The sequence below is a fragment of the Protopterus annectens genome, chromosome 6.part1, assembly GCF_019279795.1.
Source record: "Protopterus annectens isolate FY-2018-M chromosome 6.part1, PAN1.0, whole genome shotgun sequence".
Lineage (NCBI taxonomy): Eukaryota > Metazoa > Chordata > Ceratodontiformes > Protopteridae > Protopterus > Protopterus annectens.
This window is the reverse complement of record NC_056738.1, coordinates 65063271-65083070: the sequence shown is the minus strand read 5'-3', so window position 1 is coordinate 65083070 and position 19800 is coordinate 65063271. Positions and strand designations below refer to the sequence as shown.

The 19800-nt window shown below is 35.0% G+C and overlaps 1 protein-coding gene across 1 annotated transcript in view; it reads right to left on the bottom strand.

Annotated features, from left to right (window-relative positions):
* The window catches only part of COL28A1 (collagen type XXVIII alpha 1 chain), a 914882-nt gene that overhangs the window by 176224 nt on the left and 718858 nt on the right, over positions 1 to 19800 (bottom strand). The window contains exon 26 of the mRNA XM_044075485.1: positions 16156 to 16224. Coding sequence (XP_043931420.1) covers positions 16156 to 16224 — 69 coding nt within the window. The remainder of the gene's footprint in view (positions 1 to 16155; positions 16225 to 19800) is intronic.

Below are 19800 nucleotides of genomic sequence, written 5' to 3'. Positions count from 1 at the left end.
CCTTGGAGCTACTGTTCGCAATATGGATTAATTAATGCACATGGCAATAATAATTTAATTGAAAATTGACATTTTTGATAAACTAATACTGTATTCACAAACACAACTTCCTTTTAAAATGGTGCCAAAGTAAAAATGGCATAGAGTAATGTAGCTGGTAAACTTTGCATTTTAAAATACATACTGCAGTGATTGACTCCATGACAAGCGAGAGCAACCACTTTCTAATGTGGATCAGTTGCATTCTTTTGAAGTCCCTTTTACTGAACTATTTGCCTTCAGCAGATTCAGTTTGAAAATGTAATGTTCTGAAGGCTGTTTCAAAACTATCAGTTAAATAGGTACTAATATTTATATGGGCAAGCCTCCAGATACTGTGGATAGGGGGCATTGCCTCTCACATCCTCTCTACTTTCAGTGACAAATTTAAAGTCTTTGTACCTCAGGGCATAGTTATATGTAATTAGAAGGATGGGGTTTTGGGGAGGGGCCCAGCTTCACTCACATGCATTTGTTTTAGTTTAGCAGTATTTAAACATCAGGGTTTTAAAACAGTCAGTTCTCTGCATATACAAATTCCAGCCTGTATCCAATATTTAATCTTAGATTGCAAACTTATTTAAACTCACAAACCCAGAATTCTGCCATTAGTTACATTTTACAACACAGAAATAAATGTTTATAAACATATTACATGCCTATTTTTTTTCACTGCCCTATGATAATTTTACTTAAAGTGGTAAGTAAAGGCTAACAATGAACTAAAGTAACTACAACAGGTAGAGGCATTTTAAGAGGAAAAAAATTGCTGATTCCTTTATGGAATATGTTAGTAATGTGCTGTTATGATTATACCATTATGCATTAGATGGGATTTTTGAAAATAGCATATAATCAGTGTGAAATATTAGAATTTCAAATGCATAAGTCATATCCATGCTGTAATATAAACTAGAGCTTACAAAACCAGGGAAAAGATGTTATTAGCTCAATGGGCGGTCAAACTTAAGATATGTCATAGAAAATATACTATTCTCAATAGATATTCAAGTCTGTAAGCTATAAGGTGTCAAAAGCAGTTACCATACAATTAGCATTTCAAACAAATCAATGAATGTGACAGATAAAGATATCCAAAGTTGTGTAAAAACAATTAAAGAAATACAGTGACAACAGGAAGATATGGTGGAGCAAATAAGAGTTCATAACATACTATACTATATTATGTCAATATTTTAATGCCAAGTACTGATTTTGTACAAAGTCATCTGTTGTGTGAAAGGAAAATACACGTATCTTGTAGGAATCACTAGATACCTGACTATGTGATATCATTGGTTGGACGTTCTACGTAGTGGCACCTAATTTTCAAAGTCAATAAAGCAGCTGAGTGCTTACAACTTCTCAGCCACCTGTACCCAGAGTGCCATGAGAAGTGGTGTAAGTGTCTATGTGTATGTGTATAAAGGGTATTCAGGAATGCAGAGTACACATAGTTCCACAGGTAGAAATTGCAAGAAATGCTATGACAGTCTACTAAGAGAAAACACTGGAACTCACAGATGATGCAAAACTTATTTTTTTGTGCCAACATATTTTTTGTGATCATTTGAAATTTTGGACAAACATGAGTGCTTCATCAGGATTTAGTATATTAGATAGAGTCCATACTGCTCACTTGTACCTATAAATGGAGGAGAGAGTGCATCACTTCATTTTCATCGGCTAAAAGAAACGTTAAAAATATCATTGTGAGGAAAAAAGATAGGATGTTTAGACGTATGACACAGATACCTCAAACACAGACTCGGTGCATGTATGTGTTTGTGTTAGAGCCTGAAAACTTAGAAGGCTCGGTATGCTGCCTGCCATAAAAGTGGATACCTTTTCCACATGATATATTTGAGCCAGTGCTCATTTTGGCAGAGAAGAAAAACACTCAGCATTAGTTCAACTAGTGTAAATAGAGGTGTGCAGGACAATTACTTTCTACATCCGGGAAATTGTTAGGAGATAGGTGAGGTTCGTACATATTTATATGTGCATGGTGAGTGTTTGAGCTGTCTTGTGTACTGGTAGTAGTATTATAGAATGCCCCCCTGCCCACCTTGGTAATGCATGCTAGCCCAAACCCTGCTCCTAACCATAATATGCAGCTTTCATTACAAAAGCCCTTTCTATAATGTTACCACTATTCAGACAAATTTGAGCTGAATGTCTGGTAAGGTTATGGGTAGTACATTGGAAAAGGAAAAAAAATGTTTTTGATTTGCTATGTAATAGGCTTGCGTATTTTCAATATAATGACTGGCCGAACTGTTTTGGTCGATGTTTTTGTGTCGCTCATGAAATATTTTGACCATTCGTTACATAATCACACACGTGCGTGCACGCACACACACACACACACACACACACATATATATATATATATATATATATATATATATATATATATATATAAAACTTCACTTCAGAATTTCGAAATACCAAAATCCTGAGGTTCAGAATATCAAACTCAGAACCTCAAGATCTTGGAATCTCAAAATTCTGAACCCCCCCAACAAAGCAGTCAACAAAACACCCCCCACATTACTTAAATATACCAACGCCAAGACTGCACTACTGAAAGGAAAAGGGAAATCTCCCGTTCCACGCTGTATGTTGATCTCCATTCAGGATTGTGAAGTTTTAAAACTTCGATCATATGGTCTTCGATCATATGAATTTCGAAGTTTTAAGCTTCAAAATTCTGAGGGGGACCAATATATATATATATATATATATATATATATATATATATATATATATATATATATATATATATATATATATATATATATATATATATATATATATATATATATATATATATATGTGTGTGTGTGTGTGTGTGTGTGTGTGTGACAATAACATCTGGGTCAAAGTGCAGCATTATGTAAAAAGAATGGTCTACCAAAAGAATAAGATGCTAACTTAATCTATGTGGATCAATGTAAACTGGCCATGTGTGCATGTGTGAACAGAACAGCCTGACTATACTGACACAGAGCATTAAAATGAACATGTTCTATGTAATTAATATGCTACTGAGGACTGTATTAAACTAACAAGAAGGAAACAAAACAGGAACAGATAGTGAGTTAACTGTTTTAGAAGTACAGTACATATGTCTTAGTGTGTCAAGACTCACCTCTTTCAGGATACATTTGTTGACTGCCAGTATTGAGCACACACGGTTTGCTATAATGGCACAGTATACTAAGTTTTAAGACCTTCCTGACTGTTAAGCTTATGGATGCAGCTACTTGAGTTAAAGTATTAGTCTCATGTCATCATAATCATTTTATTTGCACAAATAAAATAACTACAAAGTTTATCTTAGCCAACCCCAACTGTCTTCAGGTACTGATAACTTTTTGAGATGGTTATCAGTTGGAATTCAGAATATAATTATCAAATGATGCATTTTTTCTCTCTTTGTAAACATAGATGAATATTGAAGCACCATACCAAGCAGCTTTAACTTAGTAATTCTTGATAATGGCATTGTTTGTCTGTAAGCTTGAATAACTGCAAAACCTATGTTGGTTTACTGAAAGGTATCACATCATCTCCAGATTCTAGTGTTTATAGTTCAACTGACAGTAATTGATTGTGGGATACTTTGTGGCATGCTGTTATGCAGCACTGACCTTTTCATCACATATTTGGTTACAAGCAGCAACATGTTTTGTTGAGTTGTTAAAACAATATTAGGTTAAATTGCTTGTTCTGCATTGGGTGCTTGTGAGTTCAAAATCAACACCATGGTGCTTTCCTTGATGAAAGGAAAAACAAGTGCTCTTGAGAGAAACAAACTAAAAAAACAAACGGCTTAAAATAAGGCAGATGCAGACAACGAATAAAAACCAGAAAAGAAAAAAAACTGCACCAAGCTGACACACCAAATATTTAATGAAATAAAATAAAAGGGTAAACGCTTTCATAACTGTACTCATCGCTTCATCAGACACATGAATGAGAATAAAACAGCATTTATAATCTAATAGTCAGCTGATATTAAAAAGTCACGTCTGCTTTAGCAGCCATCATAAATATGAGTAGAAACCTATTATAGAAACAGTTTAAAAACATAAAAGTTAATAAACTAGATACATTATAAATGCTGTTGTTATTCTCATTCATGTGTCTGATGAAGAGACGAGTACAGTCGTGAAAGTGCTTACCCTTTTATTTTATTTCATTAAATATTTGGTGTGTCAGCTTGGTGCAGTTTTTTTATTTTCTGGCTCTTGAGAGAAACCAGGCACATAGCTATACAGCAATTCCCTGCTGTTCCAGTTTCAGTGACAAACACATGAAATACAGGAAGCCCTGGGTTCAGTCTCCAGACAAGGGTCAGTGACAAACACATGGAATACAGGAAGCCCTGGCTTCAGTCTCCAGACAAGAGTCAGTGACAAACACATGGAATACAGGAAGCCCCTGGGTTCAGTCTCCAGACAAGGGTCAGTGACAAACACATGGAATGCAGGAAGCCCTGGCTTCAGTCTCCAGACAAGGGTCAGTGACAAACACATGGAATACAGGAAGCCCTGGCTTCAGTCTCCAGACAAGAGTCAGTGACAAACACATGGAATACAGAAAGCCCCTGGGTTCAGTCTCCAGACAAGGGTCAGTGACAAACACATGGAATGCAGGAAGCCCTGGCTTCAGTCTCCAGACAAGGGTCAGTGACAAACACATGGAATACAGGAAGCCCTGGCTTTAGTCTCTAGACAAGGGTCAGTGACAAACACGTGGAATACTGGAAGCTCTAGCTTCAGTCTCCAGACAAGGGTCAGTGACAAACACATGGAATACAGGAAGCCCTGGCATCAGTCTCCAGACAAGGGTCAGTGACAAACACATGGAATACAGGAAGCCCTAGGTTCAATCTCCAGACAAGGGTCCATGTTTTCCTTTTTCATTCACTTGTTTGTGCCATACTAGCATAATGTTTTGCTTGACATAAGGATGGTATATTTTTGAGTTAGTTGTCATCAAAATAATTAATACATAATCTCAACAGCAACAAACTCAATAGTAGTGCATCAGTTAGATTACTTTTGGGTAAGGCATTGCATTGCATTATTTTAGAAAAGTGAACTGTGGGAACTTGAAAGTGTACAAATGTTTATCACTGTACAGCTATAATGTTTAAGTTAGCTTGTTCTTTACAGAAGAAAACATACAGAAGCTGTAAACAGTGCAGCAGGTGACTGCATTGACTCATATGGAAATAAAGACCTGCATCTGGAGATGGAAGGGACTGCATCATACATGACACCTATAATGCAGGATTCATTTGGAAGGGGACACTTCCCTAAAATAATTTAAGATGATATGCATTTACAGCTAACAGAGTGTCTGAGAGCTATGCAGCTATGGTTGCTTCCACTGAATAATATGTGCTCACCAAAAGACAAGTAATCAAAAAGAAACACACAGAAGCATCATACAACTACAATGATTCTTCTAAGGGGTAATTCAAAGTACTGCAAAAAGCTTCAGTGCTTAAGGTGGAAACCTACGGGTAGGATGACCCTGAGATACATAAAATATTCATTATGAGACATGAAACGTATATACTACTTGATTTTCTGTTATTTGGTAGATAAGCACTATGATATGTTTAGCCATCACCTGAAGCACCAACAGAAAAAGCAGATGGGAATGTTGTTTTTGAAAATTAGGAACATCTCAGCAGTACAAAACCTTTTTATGATGCAAACACATACCCCCATACCTGGTAAGGGAACTAACCTAGATCTTCTGCAATCAAAGGTATTTCAAAAAGCTGTCCTACACCCAGATCTGATCATATTATTTCAAAAGGATGCGGACTCTTAAACTAATGACTACATGGTGGCATCCAAGGCAGCTTGTTAAAGCTGAACTCACTTAGACTAATTTCTTTAAATATAAAATACAAAATCTGCAAATAGCTAATTACATTGGTCTGTGCATGTGTGTACATGGTCACTAAGCAGGGCACTTTTATGTTATCTGCTGACATTAGGGTAGTTGGAGTCTACAGTGTGATTTGATTTTGTCAATAGTGCCACCAGAAGCATTGGTGATGGTAGTGTGCTTATTAACATGATAAGAAAACAAAAAAACTACAGTAAAGGGCCCAGATATATCCTTGCTGTGAGTTGGCATCTTGCCCACCATAGCCAGAGACTGATTATTAATTATGGTTATTTATGTGGTACCAGGGCTGATGCCAGGCTAAGTAAAAGTGGTTTAAAGATGTTGTGTATTTTTCTTTCACTCTACTAAAAACACATTTGGTGCATGCAATCATGTCACTTTTTTTCTTTTAAAATAAAGTGGGATGAAAAGAATAGAAATGAGTGAATCTAGTGCTTGAAATGCAAGATATAACTTCTTACATCTTAGTGGTAGCATGTCATACAATGTAATTGCAGTCTTCTTCAAAGAAGTAGCTGATCAGAAATGTGAAAAGAAAGCAGATACTAAAATTCAGACAGCCCAGAAATTCTTTATATTTGAAGTTGCTACTGTTTCTGGGCTGATGTAATTAAGCCTGTGCCCTTTGCAGATGGAAGAACTGCTTTAGTAACTTTTATTGTGGGAAAGCAAAACAGTTAAATTAGGTTATGTAATGCTTTCTGCAAAATAAAACGATGTAATGGTTTTTGGGGACCAGAACAGATATAATAGCCTGAAATGTGCATAAATATTTGAGAATGGTCTTTGTTCTTCCTTGTCTTTACTTGGAAAAAATGGAAACACATCTCTGCAAAGGTTTGGTGTCCTGCCTGAATATTTTTAACTTTTTTCAGCTTAGGCTGGTTAGGTTCAGCATTCTCCAGTAAGAAATAACTAAATTATTTAATTATCTGCACATCTAATTTTTCAACACATACTCTGTCCAGTTTAACTGTTATTTTGATATTCCTTGTGCTTTTTCTTATTCATCTACATGTTTAGTCAGGAACTGTATTGCTTGCCTTATTGTTTAAGAAAAGTTTATTCACTTTTAAGCCTTTGTAGCTGATCTTTTCACACACACACACACACACACACACACACACACACACACACACACACACACACACACACACACACACACACACACACACACATACCTATCTATCTAGCTGCATAAACATTATAGCTATATTATGATTATCATTCACTACTGTAGTTTAACAAGCTATGACTGCACTCTACCTAGCTAGTCCTTTTTGCTTACTACCAGAGAAAAAAATACAGGGTAGATTTTATACTTGACTTAAGAGCAGTAGAGGTTTTGGCCTTTCCAGGATGGTAGCTATACTACTATACCAGAAAGTAAGTTGTGGGGAATTGGACAATTCTGCCAGTCCTTACTAGGAATTGTGCTTATGTGTAAACATAACTTGTGTGAAAGGCAGTTACCTTGGGAAAGGGGCACTACGATATACTTTAGTTCATAAATTGGTGAGAAAGGGGCCTAGAGATGCTTGTCCAAAGGCTCAGCTCTGTAATTAACATATGTGCAGTCTGATCTGGGGTGGATGTTGAAAGGTCACACCTTACCCATAACAACAGTACATACTCCCTTTATGCTCTTGGACTAGGTTGCATTTTGTAAATTGATTACTGAGTTAGACTTGTGATCAGTTTATTTCTTCTATTTGAATCTGTAGAGTACCAGTGGTGACTCAAGAGACCATTCCTGTGGTGCCATCTAGGACCTTTTTTGCACGTTAATGGTGATGATGCCATCAATCTGTGACATTGTCAGGTGCACTGGTTCACTTCAAACCACATTCATCAACCATGTTGTACAATACCTAGGTGGCATTGATGAGATTTAAACTCCATCCATGTCGCCATTCCTCTGTGTACCATCTTGTACAGCAACAACAAGGGCAAGGGTGATTAGGGTTTCATACTTAAGGCCAAAAAGCATTGGAAATGAAGGGCTGTCACCCTATTCTGATGAATACTTAGAAACTGTTATGCTGCAAAGGAAATCACCATCCCTCTGACTGTGGACCTGCACAAATTTATGATGTTGTTGCTTACTTGAAGCATATGGCTGCACTATCATGACAGAAGTGAACACAAACTATCCTGGATGTCCTGGTGTGAAGTGTTGTGGTACAAATGTTGCTATGCCATAAGTCCTTCCTGTGTATTCTCCAGTGGAAGAGATGTCTGGATACATCATGCATTCACAGCAAGTTAAAAAGCCTAAATTACATCACCAGTAGCCAATACTCAATGAAGGAAGGAGTATTCCTGGTGGTGAGAAGGAAAAGTGCAGAACAAAATATAATTTCTGAATCTCACAACTTTTTAAGGATATCAGAGGTAAAAGAGAAGCTATATATAGCCAGTGGAGAGCCACAGACTGCAGCTGGAAAAGAGGTAGCCCTTATTAAATCTTATCCACTGACAATAATGCTACTTGCCAATGACTAGTGGCATGCACCTGTGTAAGTATTTTAGTAGAGCACTGCAATATATGTGGTGCCATTGCAGTCTCTGAATAACTACATTTGATGCCCCATTTATATGTGGTACATATACAGAACTGCCTACTTGCATATTTTTAACTTCCCATCCAAAACTGGCACAGAGTGAAACAGTCTAAAAAAGTATTAAAAAAGTGCAGCACAGTATAATATAGTATACTACCAGGAAACAGCCTGCAATTTTATCTGGACCCATAGAGATTTGGGTCCTGGTGTATTTTTTAATATCTGTTTAGAGGTGATTATGGGGAGAGGGGCATAGTCTAGATATTTTGCAATGGGAAGGTTGGCATATACATAAGGGAAAAATTGGAGGTCTATTGTGCTGAGCTGGAAAAAAACAAACTAGTCTTCAACTATACTACTAGATTTGATTTGAAAATTTGTTCTATGCAATCAAAGAAATAACCTTTTTACTTATTTTATATACTACATTGTACTAATGTTAATTTAAAAGTCATGTCTTTTGCTGGGTAATTTTGCATCCAAAACTGGTCTATCTGGTTCTTCCTTAGTGAGATAAAAAATACTATGTTTTCCCCAGCCTAACAAATATTTATATAGCAGTGTTAATTTGAATTGTCCTGTATGCTCCTGTGATCTGCTTTAAACTGGACGTGTTTGCAGACACCATCACTTTTCTTGAGTTGGGCTGTCTCACAACAAATCAGCCTTGATGCCACCAGATTTGACTTGAAAAACAGTCCCACACCATCTAGGAAGTGCTCAGGTTAGACCAGTGGGTTTGAGGAATACACAGCACAGTACCTGACTGCATATCACAGTAGCAATTCCCTGTGTTGTTAACTGTCTAATTCCTCCAAAGTCCCAGTCCCTGGATTAATGCACTCTAATGCTCACCTGTGCCTGGTTGCATGTGGCAGCAGCTGGCAGCATTTTCTGCACCTACTCTACATAGTAATGTTTTTTGTAATGTTTTGCCTATTGTAAAAATAAACAGTAGTAAAATACGAGCACAAACACAAAATAAAATTTATTGAGTAAGCACATTCATTAACAAGTGACTTTATCAGACTCAAAACATTCAAATACTCGCAACATTTAAATACATCTCTAAAAGTTGCATGACAAGAAATAAACCAATCACATTGACATATTCCAGGAAAAATTCATATTACAAATCCATTAAAACTATAAAACATTATTTAAGTGTTTTAAATTTTTCTCTTCTTAACACACACTTAAAATTCAAATGATTATTCAAACTTCTATCAGCTGCAGCATTTAGAAGTAGCTGCCATTCAAAATCTTTAATATCTAATAAAAATCTCTGAACCCCCTCCTCTTATGTCCAGTTCTATTCAATTTAAAACATAAAACAAATATTTCTTAAAATCATTACAATCTTTAGTATGTCTCTACAAAGCATTTCTTCTGTTTTTACTTTTAATAGCATACATGTTCATAAATTCTTCCTTTTATTCTCTTAGCTGACTGACAATTCATATACTCTGCTGCATAAACCACGTTGTTTGTATCACAATCACAATATTTAGGAGGAGAATAAGTAATATCTGTACTGACACACCAAAAATGAGGGCTATTGGCTCTATATCTACAACAGCCATAATTGTTACATACATATGCCCCTTTATTTCTCATATCAAAACTCTACTTTTATTTATGTTTTTTCAAAAACATACTTTTAAGTTACTGGTGTTCTTATTAACAAAAAAACGGTCTTTCGCCTACCAATGTACTGACTTGCATATCAGCACTTAAATTCCTCCAGTTATCATTAATAATAGCTTTAATAGTGTTGGCATCAAAAGTGACTGTCAAAACCATGCCGATAGTAAATTACCTCACCTTACTTACTTTACATTCTCACTAGGATCCTTTATGCCCTTAGTTTAAATGATCATTTGAATTTTTAATGTGTGTTAAAAAGACAGAAATTGAAAATACTTTAATAATGTTTTATTGGATTTGTAATACAGATTTGTGCTGGAATATTGTCAGGTGACTTTTAGTCATATTTAAATGTTGCGAGTATTTGTATCTTTTGAATCTGATGAAGTCACTTTCACTTGCTGACAAGAGTGCTTACTCAATAAATTTTATTTTGTGTTCGTTTTTAGATTTTTGTCATATCTCCATTACACTGGTTCCCTGTGTGTTTGTTATTATTTTGCCTACTGTATAATTCATCTTGTGGAATCGTGTGACATTTTACCTGCTGCATTAATCACCTTACTGAATCTTGGAGTCAGTTATAAATGTGACTTTAGGAAGACTGTGCTGTAGCATCCCTGCTTGTACTCTTGCACTATTACTTCACTGAATGTTTCTCTTGGTTTGTTGAGTAGCAGCATCCATGCCTACTGCTCAGTACAGCCTAATAATACTGTCATGCATTGTGCTGTACCATGTTGAGAGGTACTGAGTTGTATTATACTGAGTTGTACTGTATTGTGTTTATTTATTTATTTAACATTTGTTGACCAGGAAAGTCCAACTAGAACAGAGCCTACTTTCAGCGCAGGCCTAGGGAGAAGCACTTCAGATGCATGTCTTTGGAATGTGGGAGGAAACACACACAGAGGGAGGACATGCAGTCTCCACATAGAAGGCACCCCAGCAGAGAATCGAACGGGAGAACCTCTTGCTATGAGGTGACAACATTAACCACTACACCACTGCTCCACCCATGTTGTATCGTATTGCAATGTGCTGTGTTATATTGTATGGGGTTACACTGATTTGCACTGTTTTGTAACTGCTTACATTATGTAGTTAAAGAGTCATACTGATTACTAAGGGCATCTCCTCTTAGTCAAAAAGTTGTCATCATGCCCTTCTACTCATTATTCATCAGGACATTAGTACAATACAATACACCCTTGGTATGTATCTGTCCAACCATGTAACCCAAAATAATCCAGCTGTTCCTCACTATGAAAAAGAATCTCAGGTATGAGCCCCCAGTGATACCCATAATGTGTAAAAGCTATATTTCTTTTTATCTTGTACGTGGTGTTATATACCTGGCATACCAAGTTGTAAATGACCCAGTCCTGCTTGATTTACAGCATATCTGTAAGAATGGTAGTAAGAAAAATACAACACCAGTGGACCAAATCTAAACAAACTTTTTCTTTCTGTAAAATAAAACACATCCCTCACCATTTCCAAATCGAACTTTGAAGAATGGATGAGAAATTACAATTTTACGCTAGGCCTCACCCCCCATCCCTTATGGAAAAGGGGAATAATTTGTTGGGTGTATCAGAGGGATTGCAACAGAGAAGGCTTCAAAAGACTTAGCTGACCTACTTCTAGAAGCAATATACGAACCCATGAAGGAACCTAAAAAGCCTATATAGACTGAGTTCTGGAAGGCAGACGCTTTTCACACCAAGGCCACTGTGTGCCTTCAGCTGCAGACAGCACTTACAAGCACTAGGAGTCAGCCACATGTTTCTTTTGTATACATTTTAATGAGACAGAAATCTGAAAGGTCCTGTTATATTCTGGGGGGAGAAAAGGACTGAGTGTACTGATAGTACATGTTTGTATCTCTTACCCACAAAGTCCCACTTCCTCAGTACTGCTACTAGGGGCTGCCTCTTTCAGTTCAACCGGATTATCTAGGTCCAGATGCAGACCATGACACTCACCAAGCTACATGATTCCTCCGTGAATGTTGACATCATTGGGAAGTTATTGCCTTTGATGAGCTTTCTGCCTTTGTAAAATTTTTATCTATGAACACCTAAAGGAAAAGTTCCCATCATGGACAGAAATGTATCTTATGTATTCTGAACATGCATATAGCTACAGTTGTAAGTGTGGGATGTAGAAAGTCATGAAAAGCTATCCATTCTGCCTCCTTCTGGATGAATTTGTGCTTGGTGTTTAAACTAAACAGGTTCAGTCTTTTTTGAGTACAGAACATTGTGAAGACCTGACAAGGGGAAGTACAGATGGTGCTGGTTAAAATATGTCAGTATAAGTGGGACATTGCCCTTTATCCATTATAAAGAAAATCAAAGCACCTATTTTCTGAAAAGCCTGCTACATGAGCTGAAGCCATCATCCAGAAGGCACAACCACCTATGGGAAGACTGCACAGAGCATGTCCTTCACAACTGAGAATATGTTATGATGGACTGGACCATCTGTGGGCAACAGCCAGCAACAGGTGTCTATAGTGCATCATATGTCATACAAGTGCTCTCCCTGACATATGGACATTGGCACAAACTTGAGACTATTCACACATAGTAGGGACTTTTACTACACATAGGGGTTAACTGGGGAGGGTAAGGTATTTAGCTCATACAGCTGGTGCATCAGGCTGCTGTGGGCACTCAGTAACTTCTATTTCAGTATTTCAGTGTTCAGCAGGATGTCTCAGTGAGTGTAGTTTTATTACGCCACCTTGTGACAGGATTAGATGGTGCAACAGCAGGCAGCAATACTTCCTCCTGGAGTATGCTAGAGCTTTGGAGTATCCTTTTACTAAGTCACAGTAGAACCAAGCAAAATGCTCCGAAAAATGTCTTCTTATGGACACTACAAGGAATTTTATGAAGAGCTGTGGACACTTCAAATAACTGAGATTCAGAGATAATGCAAAATCCACACTGGAAATAGTTAAGTTACATGCTATGGCTTTAATGTAACTCAGAGCTATGTATAATTATTTGGTCTCTAAATATCGAAGCTACACAATCTGGCTCTCACAGGCAGTGAATGAGAAACCATGGACCACCCAACCCATCTTGTCAGTAGTATAAAATTTGTCTCTGTGTTTATAAATACCAATGAGCACATACCAGAGGAGAGCAGGCCTGTAGCTGTACTTGAATACCAATGCATTAAATCTAAGCCACAGAAAATAATGCTTTGTGCCAGAAATTAGGAGCATGAACCTATGTGGCTACTTCAGTGGAACACTGCTGTATCTACCTTGCTACTCTGAGTAACTAGACTTGAGGCCTCAGTTACACCTGCAGAACGACATCCTTGTGTACTATTTTACTGTTCTTGTTCAGCTATGGTTTTGACAATTTTTTTGTCCGTGACAAAAACGTTGGAGACTATAGAAGCTGGATTGTGAGGTTTTGAATAGTTCACACTGCATTTTTTTAATCTGCTTTGAGGTAATCTGTAATGCTTTATAGACAGGAGAAAAATGTATTATATTTAATAAAGCCAGCTATATGAAATTGACTTTGTACTTTCTTTTGTGGCATTTCATAGTCTACCATTGAGATTAAATTTTGTTGGTACATTATTAAGTTTGTCAAGTGTTTAAATGCGTTTAAAACACACACACACACACATACACTCATCCAGATTCCCTGTTATCTTTTTTTATTACTGACTGAAATTCATAGCTGTGTAGGATGACAAGTTTTGTTTCTTTTTGTTGTATTTTTGCTTTGCCATTTTTACTGTAATGTTATAAGAATAAGATTTGCCTAGGTTGTGTTTCAAAATGAAAAAATACAGCTCAAGCTGCTAGTTCAGTGATCAGTTTTCTTCCCTTATGGCTATGCAGATAAGACTTCTGGGGACAATAAAAATGCACCTTTTGTCATTACATCCTAGTTACATTGTCTAGCAAACAAAATGAATCTCTTCATTAATTCTTAAATATTCATAATTCATTTAATGAAATAAGAACTTTCAGACATTTATATTGTCTTATCTAACACTGTTCACTGAAAACAAATAAATGTATATGTTTTTAATTATGGTATTTTGACTGTAAACATATCAAAATTAATTAAATTAAGCACTGCCATTAGAAATCCAGATTCATTCTTTTAGGATACTTATTTATCAAAATTTAAAATAAATTTCACTTTGATTTCAAAATGACCATTGGCACCAAACAATTTATCTAGCTAACAATTTTAAGGTAAATAAATATTTATTGAAACTATTTAAATTCAATGATGATGGGACTAGCCTGACATTTTGTGGTTATACCTTAGTGGATAGTGACTATCTCTTTGATTTTTTTACAAAAGTAAAACATCTTTGATAGAGAAACTGTTAAACACCTTCATTAAAATGGAAGTTAAACTAATCAAGCTGTATGAACTGGATAGGTTGAGTGCAGCCTAGGCCATGGCACTAAAGCAGTACTGAAATGGTTTATTAAAGCAAGATTCACCAGATATCACATCAATGGCCCAAGCTTAACAAAATTATTTATTTTGTGTGAATAATACTATTGCTTAATGTAGGAAAACTGTGTTGCAAAATTTATTTTCCCTGTATATCGGGTGTATAAGGAAGTGAGTGTGTTTGGATGTGTGTGTGTGTGTGTGTGTGTGTGTGTGTGTGTGTGTGTTAGAGATGATGAGCTCAAGTCAGGACTGGCCTAAATGTTTATGCATTCTCGAGCCAATGTGCTGAAACACTTTTATTTCTTCAAGGAACATTTGCGTATGTTCCATGATACCTTGATAAAGGTAAGCTTAAAAAATGTCTTTAAACAGATTATTCTATCTTTCTGCCACAGCTTCTTTGGATGGGTGCTACTTTCATGAACTGTGAGACTCCTTTGCTCTTCTGACTAATCCAGTGAAAGGGGTCTGTGCATAAGAAGATTGTATTTAGTAATGTAATGTAATAAGGAAATGCATTTTCTCTGCATGCGTTAGGAGAAGCACCACCATACTCTACCCCCTGCATCAGTTGTTTTAATTCCAAGTTTGCTTCATCCTTGAGAAATGAATATTTTCCCTTTATAGTCACCTCACGCATTCTTCATTTTTGTAAAAGGAGATTTGCAAATAGTTTGTACAGATGTTTTAGTTGGTTGGTTAATTTCACTGAAGTTAGCCTAGTGAATTTCATTTTAGGAAAAATGACAAACAACCCAATCAATCATGTTTTAGCAGTAAAATATCAATAGAAATGTTTATCAAGAATGTTTGGGTGGAGGTTTTCTATGAGCGCATCATTTTGGTTTATCATATTAAGTAGGAGATCAGACTCTCCTCTGTTTCTCATTATGCCTTATAAGGAGCAATACAAGTTAAGTATTCTAACAAGGCAGATAATTTATTTTACAGATTTATTTTTAAAGCTTTGTTAAAAAAATCTTAGTCATGGCCTCTCGTATCTATGTACTCAGGCATGGACCAAATCATTTCACTGCAGCCATCTTTGGCAGTTTGGTGAAAATTGTTGATTCTTTCTCCCACCATGCATAAAATCTAAAATATGGAGAAAAGTTCTACTTTTGTGGTGGGATAATACTGTTTACTTAGCAACCACAACTGAATACTTTTAATTGGAGACATCCTCTCCCTTTCTGTTTTTGCTGGAATACGAGATTATCAAATAAATTATCCTATCTATAACAAGCTTCTTAAGTAGTGCCTCATCTCTGTGAAAATAATGTAGAAATTGTGTTTATTGGTGTCCTGAGAAAAATGAAATAGCTATCCATACAGTTTGCTGGTATATGTAGCTTTACCTCCAAAAACTCCATAATCAAAAAATGACATATATATTGCTGCTCAATACCCAAAACAGTGCTGACAAACATTTTTAACATATTAGCAGGTGGTATTTTTTTAAATACTGAAATAGTTTATTCTAACAAGATGTGTTGATTCATGGAACTTACCTTTGATCCTGGAATACCTTCACCTGGTGGTCCTGGCAGACCAGTAGGTCCTCTGGGGCCTATATCACCCTAAAAAATAGTATAGAATAGGGAATTAGCATAAGCTTATTTTTAAATTGTGAAAAAAGATCAAAATGGCTGGAACAACCATTTCAGATTTTCATTTTAATAATAAAACAATATACATCTGACTTTCTAAAGCAGCAAGGGATGTCTCATTCCACTTAAGAATCGCAATAACCTGAAAGTGCATTAGAAACGTGATCAAATGATGTCTTCTGTCTGTTCAGTTTACTTCTGTGCACTTATAGGTGTTGTACAAGTATATAACACTGCTTTATTTTGTTGTTCATTTAAAATGTATGTCATCTGCTCATGAAGGAAAGTATACAAATATAATGCTAGCTCTCAGTTTATTGCTCAGTTAAGACTTTTACTTAGAATGAACTACATCTTTATACAGCAGTTTCATTTAATGATATTGAAAGTTTTTCATAGAAATTAGCTACATGAAATCAACATGAATTTCTTCTAGTTCAAATGTTATATTTTCTTTTTCATCATAATGGAAAAATTCTACCTAAAATAATTATATAACTTTTTTCTCTCAGAATGTATCTATATGAAGAAAGAATACTTTTAAGGGAATCTTAAACAGTATTTTTCATTTATCTCTATTTATGATATATATATACCATTCATTATATATATATATATATATATATATATATACCATTCATAAGCATTCTCATATGGCAGCCTCGTGTGACATGTAAACAAAAAGTAATTCTTAAACCTCACTTCAGACCTAAACAGTGAGCAAAACCTTGATGCTCAGCTGTACATTAATTCAAAAGTAAGCACTGATATTGGCAGCACATCCAATATAAATTAGGCTTCTGAGCAACACGGGCATCCTCACAGATAAAAAAGTCATGCAGTATAACCTTAAAGCTACTACACAATTTCTTTGAATATTTGTCATGTTGCAGCCATTCATTTCAATAGAGAACACTGTTTTTATTACAGAGCAGACTGGCTGTACAACTTGATGCTGCACAGCTACAGCCTACTAAATCCTGCCTGTATACACACACACACACACACACACACACACACATGCGCGCGCACACACAAGCACAATCATATACACTTGCAATACTTGCTGCAGTACTGACTATAGATCCACTGCTACCATAGTCAGCAATGTGCTTTCTTAATCAAATGAACATTTATACCTCTCTGTTATGCTTAAAAAAAGCATGGAAGTGTTTGTTTTTCAATCACTCTACTGCATTATTTTGATCCTAGTGTATTGCTTCAGAGCACAGTGCATGGCTAATTTGCAGTAGCCATACCCTCACATTGCTGCATTTGCATACAGCATGATTCAGTAAAACAGCTTTGGCACTTCTAGCCAAAACTGTCATACTGTTGCAGCTCAAAAGCAGTCTTTTAATTTCTCCCTTACAGTGCCCTCTGAAACTGAGTAGTACATTATATAATTTTGAATATACCCCCACAATCTATCTTTAAAGTTTCCTTTCAATATTATTTTATTCAGACTTTTGTTACAGATTTTCCTGAGCAGTTTTGTAATTTTATTCTCTTGTGCTAAGTTTATTTTAGTATGATTCCTAGATTTTTTAATCAATTATTGCTCCAATTATAGTTATGGTCACTGTTTGTTGCATAGTCCTGTTTTTGATGGATTATAGCAGTTTTTGTTTTTATTATTAAATGCGAGCCAACATATAGCTTTAAAGTTTTTCAGATTTGTATGCAAATACTATCTTTATTATTTTAAATCTATTATTGTCAACAGGATGACATCTGAAAATAAAATATTTTAAACTCATATTTGTTGCTTAATCTAATATTTTTAATACTGACATTCTAAATAAATTAACTAAAGGTTCAGACAGTACAGCAAATAATAAAGGTGATACTGGACATCCTTGTTTAATTCCTTTACTTATATATATGGTTTATGGCAGAAAAGATCCAATTTTAATGCATGCTTTATTACTAGAATATCTTTTTATTAAAGTTATAAATGCATTTGGAAAACCACCTCCTTCTATCGCTCGAAATAAATACAGCCAGTTGAACAAATTGAATTTTTTTTCTATATAAAGACTAATAATAGCAATTTTATTTTTGCATAATCTGCACAGTGTTAGGACTGACACTCTAACATTATTTTATATTAATTTATACGAAATCCAACTTGATCTTCATTTATAACCAATGATATGTGGAGTTTCACCCTTTTAGTGAATATTGAATAAAGATATATAATCTAATCTAAATTCAATGCTGAAATTGTGCTTATATGATGAGCATTCAGTTGGTTCATTGTCATGTTTTAGTATAGGAATAACAGGGAGAAGTTCCATAGTAAAGGGATTTAATTATTTTAGTCTTAAATTGTTTTTCATACAGTATTATGATGTATTTGATTTAGCAGTAATGATTTTTAATTCTGTTATATCTTTAAGGCAATTAGTATAGGTTAATTGATTGGTCACATGTCTTTGGATTATTTCTTTAAATAGATGTGCTTGAAGTTATTTTATATGGTCTGAAGAAGTGGAATTTTATCCGTGAAAGCGCTTACCCTATTTAATAAAAGGATTACCATTTCTTTTCAGCTCCGTTGTGTGGAACAACTGTGTTTTGATTTTACATTACATTTCCCTTGTCCGTGTTCCTTTATCTATGTGGAGGTTATCTGTGTGTTGGATTTAATTATTAGCTTGTACATTGATAAGCACCTGATTTAGAATTTGAATTACATTAAGAGTTAGTATTTTAAATATTTCAGCTATTACACATCTTTACTCATATTTATTTTCTTTTAGTTGTTTTTATTTAATTTATTCCTATGCTGTTAGTTGTGATCAGTAAATAATTTATAATTCCCTATGGTTTATAATCATTATAGGTTCATAGGTTCATAGGTAGGTACTAGGCTATCTGCCCAAGGGCATTTATAAGCCTAGCCAGAGTGTGTCGGCTTTCACCACCCCATTGATTAATTAACTTATATATTGATTATTGATTAACTTATTAATTAATTAATTAACTTCTATAACATTTTACAAAGTCTTCTAATATATCTTTATTTGAAAATGATTAGAGTTATTATTTAGATCTTTACAAAATATCTTAAATTGAGAGAAGCTATATTTTGTTTCTAAGAAAATGTTATTATTTTGTAGACTTCTTAGGATTTCTATTCAGTTGTTTAGATCATATTGCATTTATTTTCCAGCCACTGAAAACTTTAGGGGTCATACAGTATGAAAAAGTTTTGATTTTATATAATACTATTGCAGTTTTATGATTAAGTATTTGTTATCTTATATTCAGATTATTTACTATCATCATATATTACTTTCTATCCTTTTTTAATTTTAATTTAGTTGCATTAATATTATCCTAAATATTAAGTAATTTGTTACTCCATTCTTTTATTTTAGTTCTTGACCAATTATTGTCATACATAAATATGACTTTAATGTACCATATAATACATTATATTTATAACATCTTTATTATTAAATGATACAAAGCTTAAAACATCCCATTCAAGCCAATCTTTCAATTTCTCTATTATAACCATAAATAAATGGATTATGT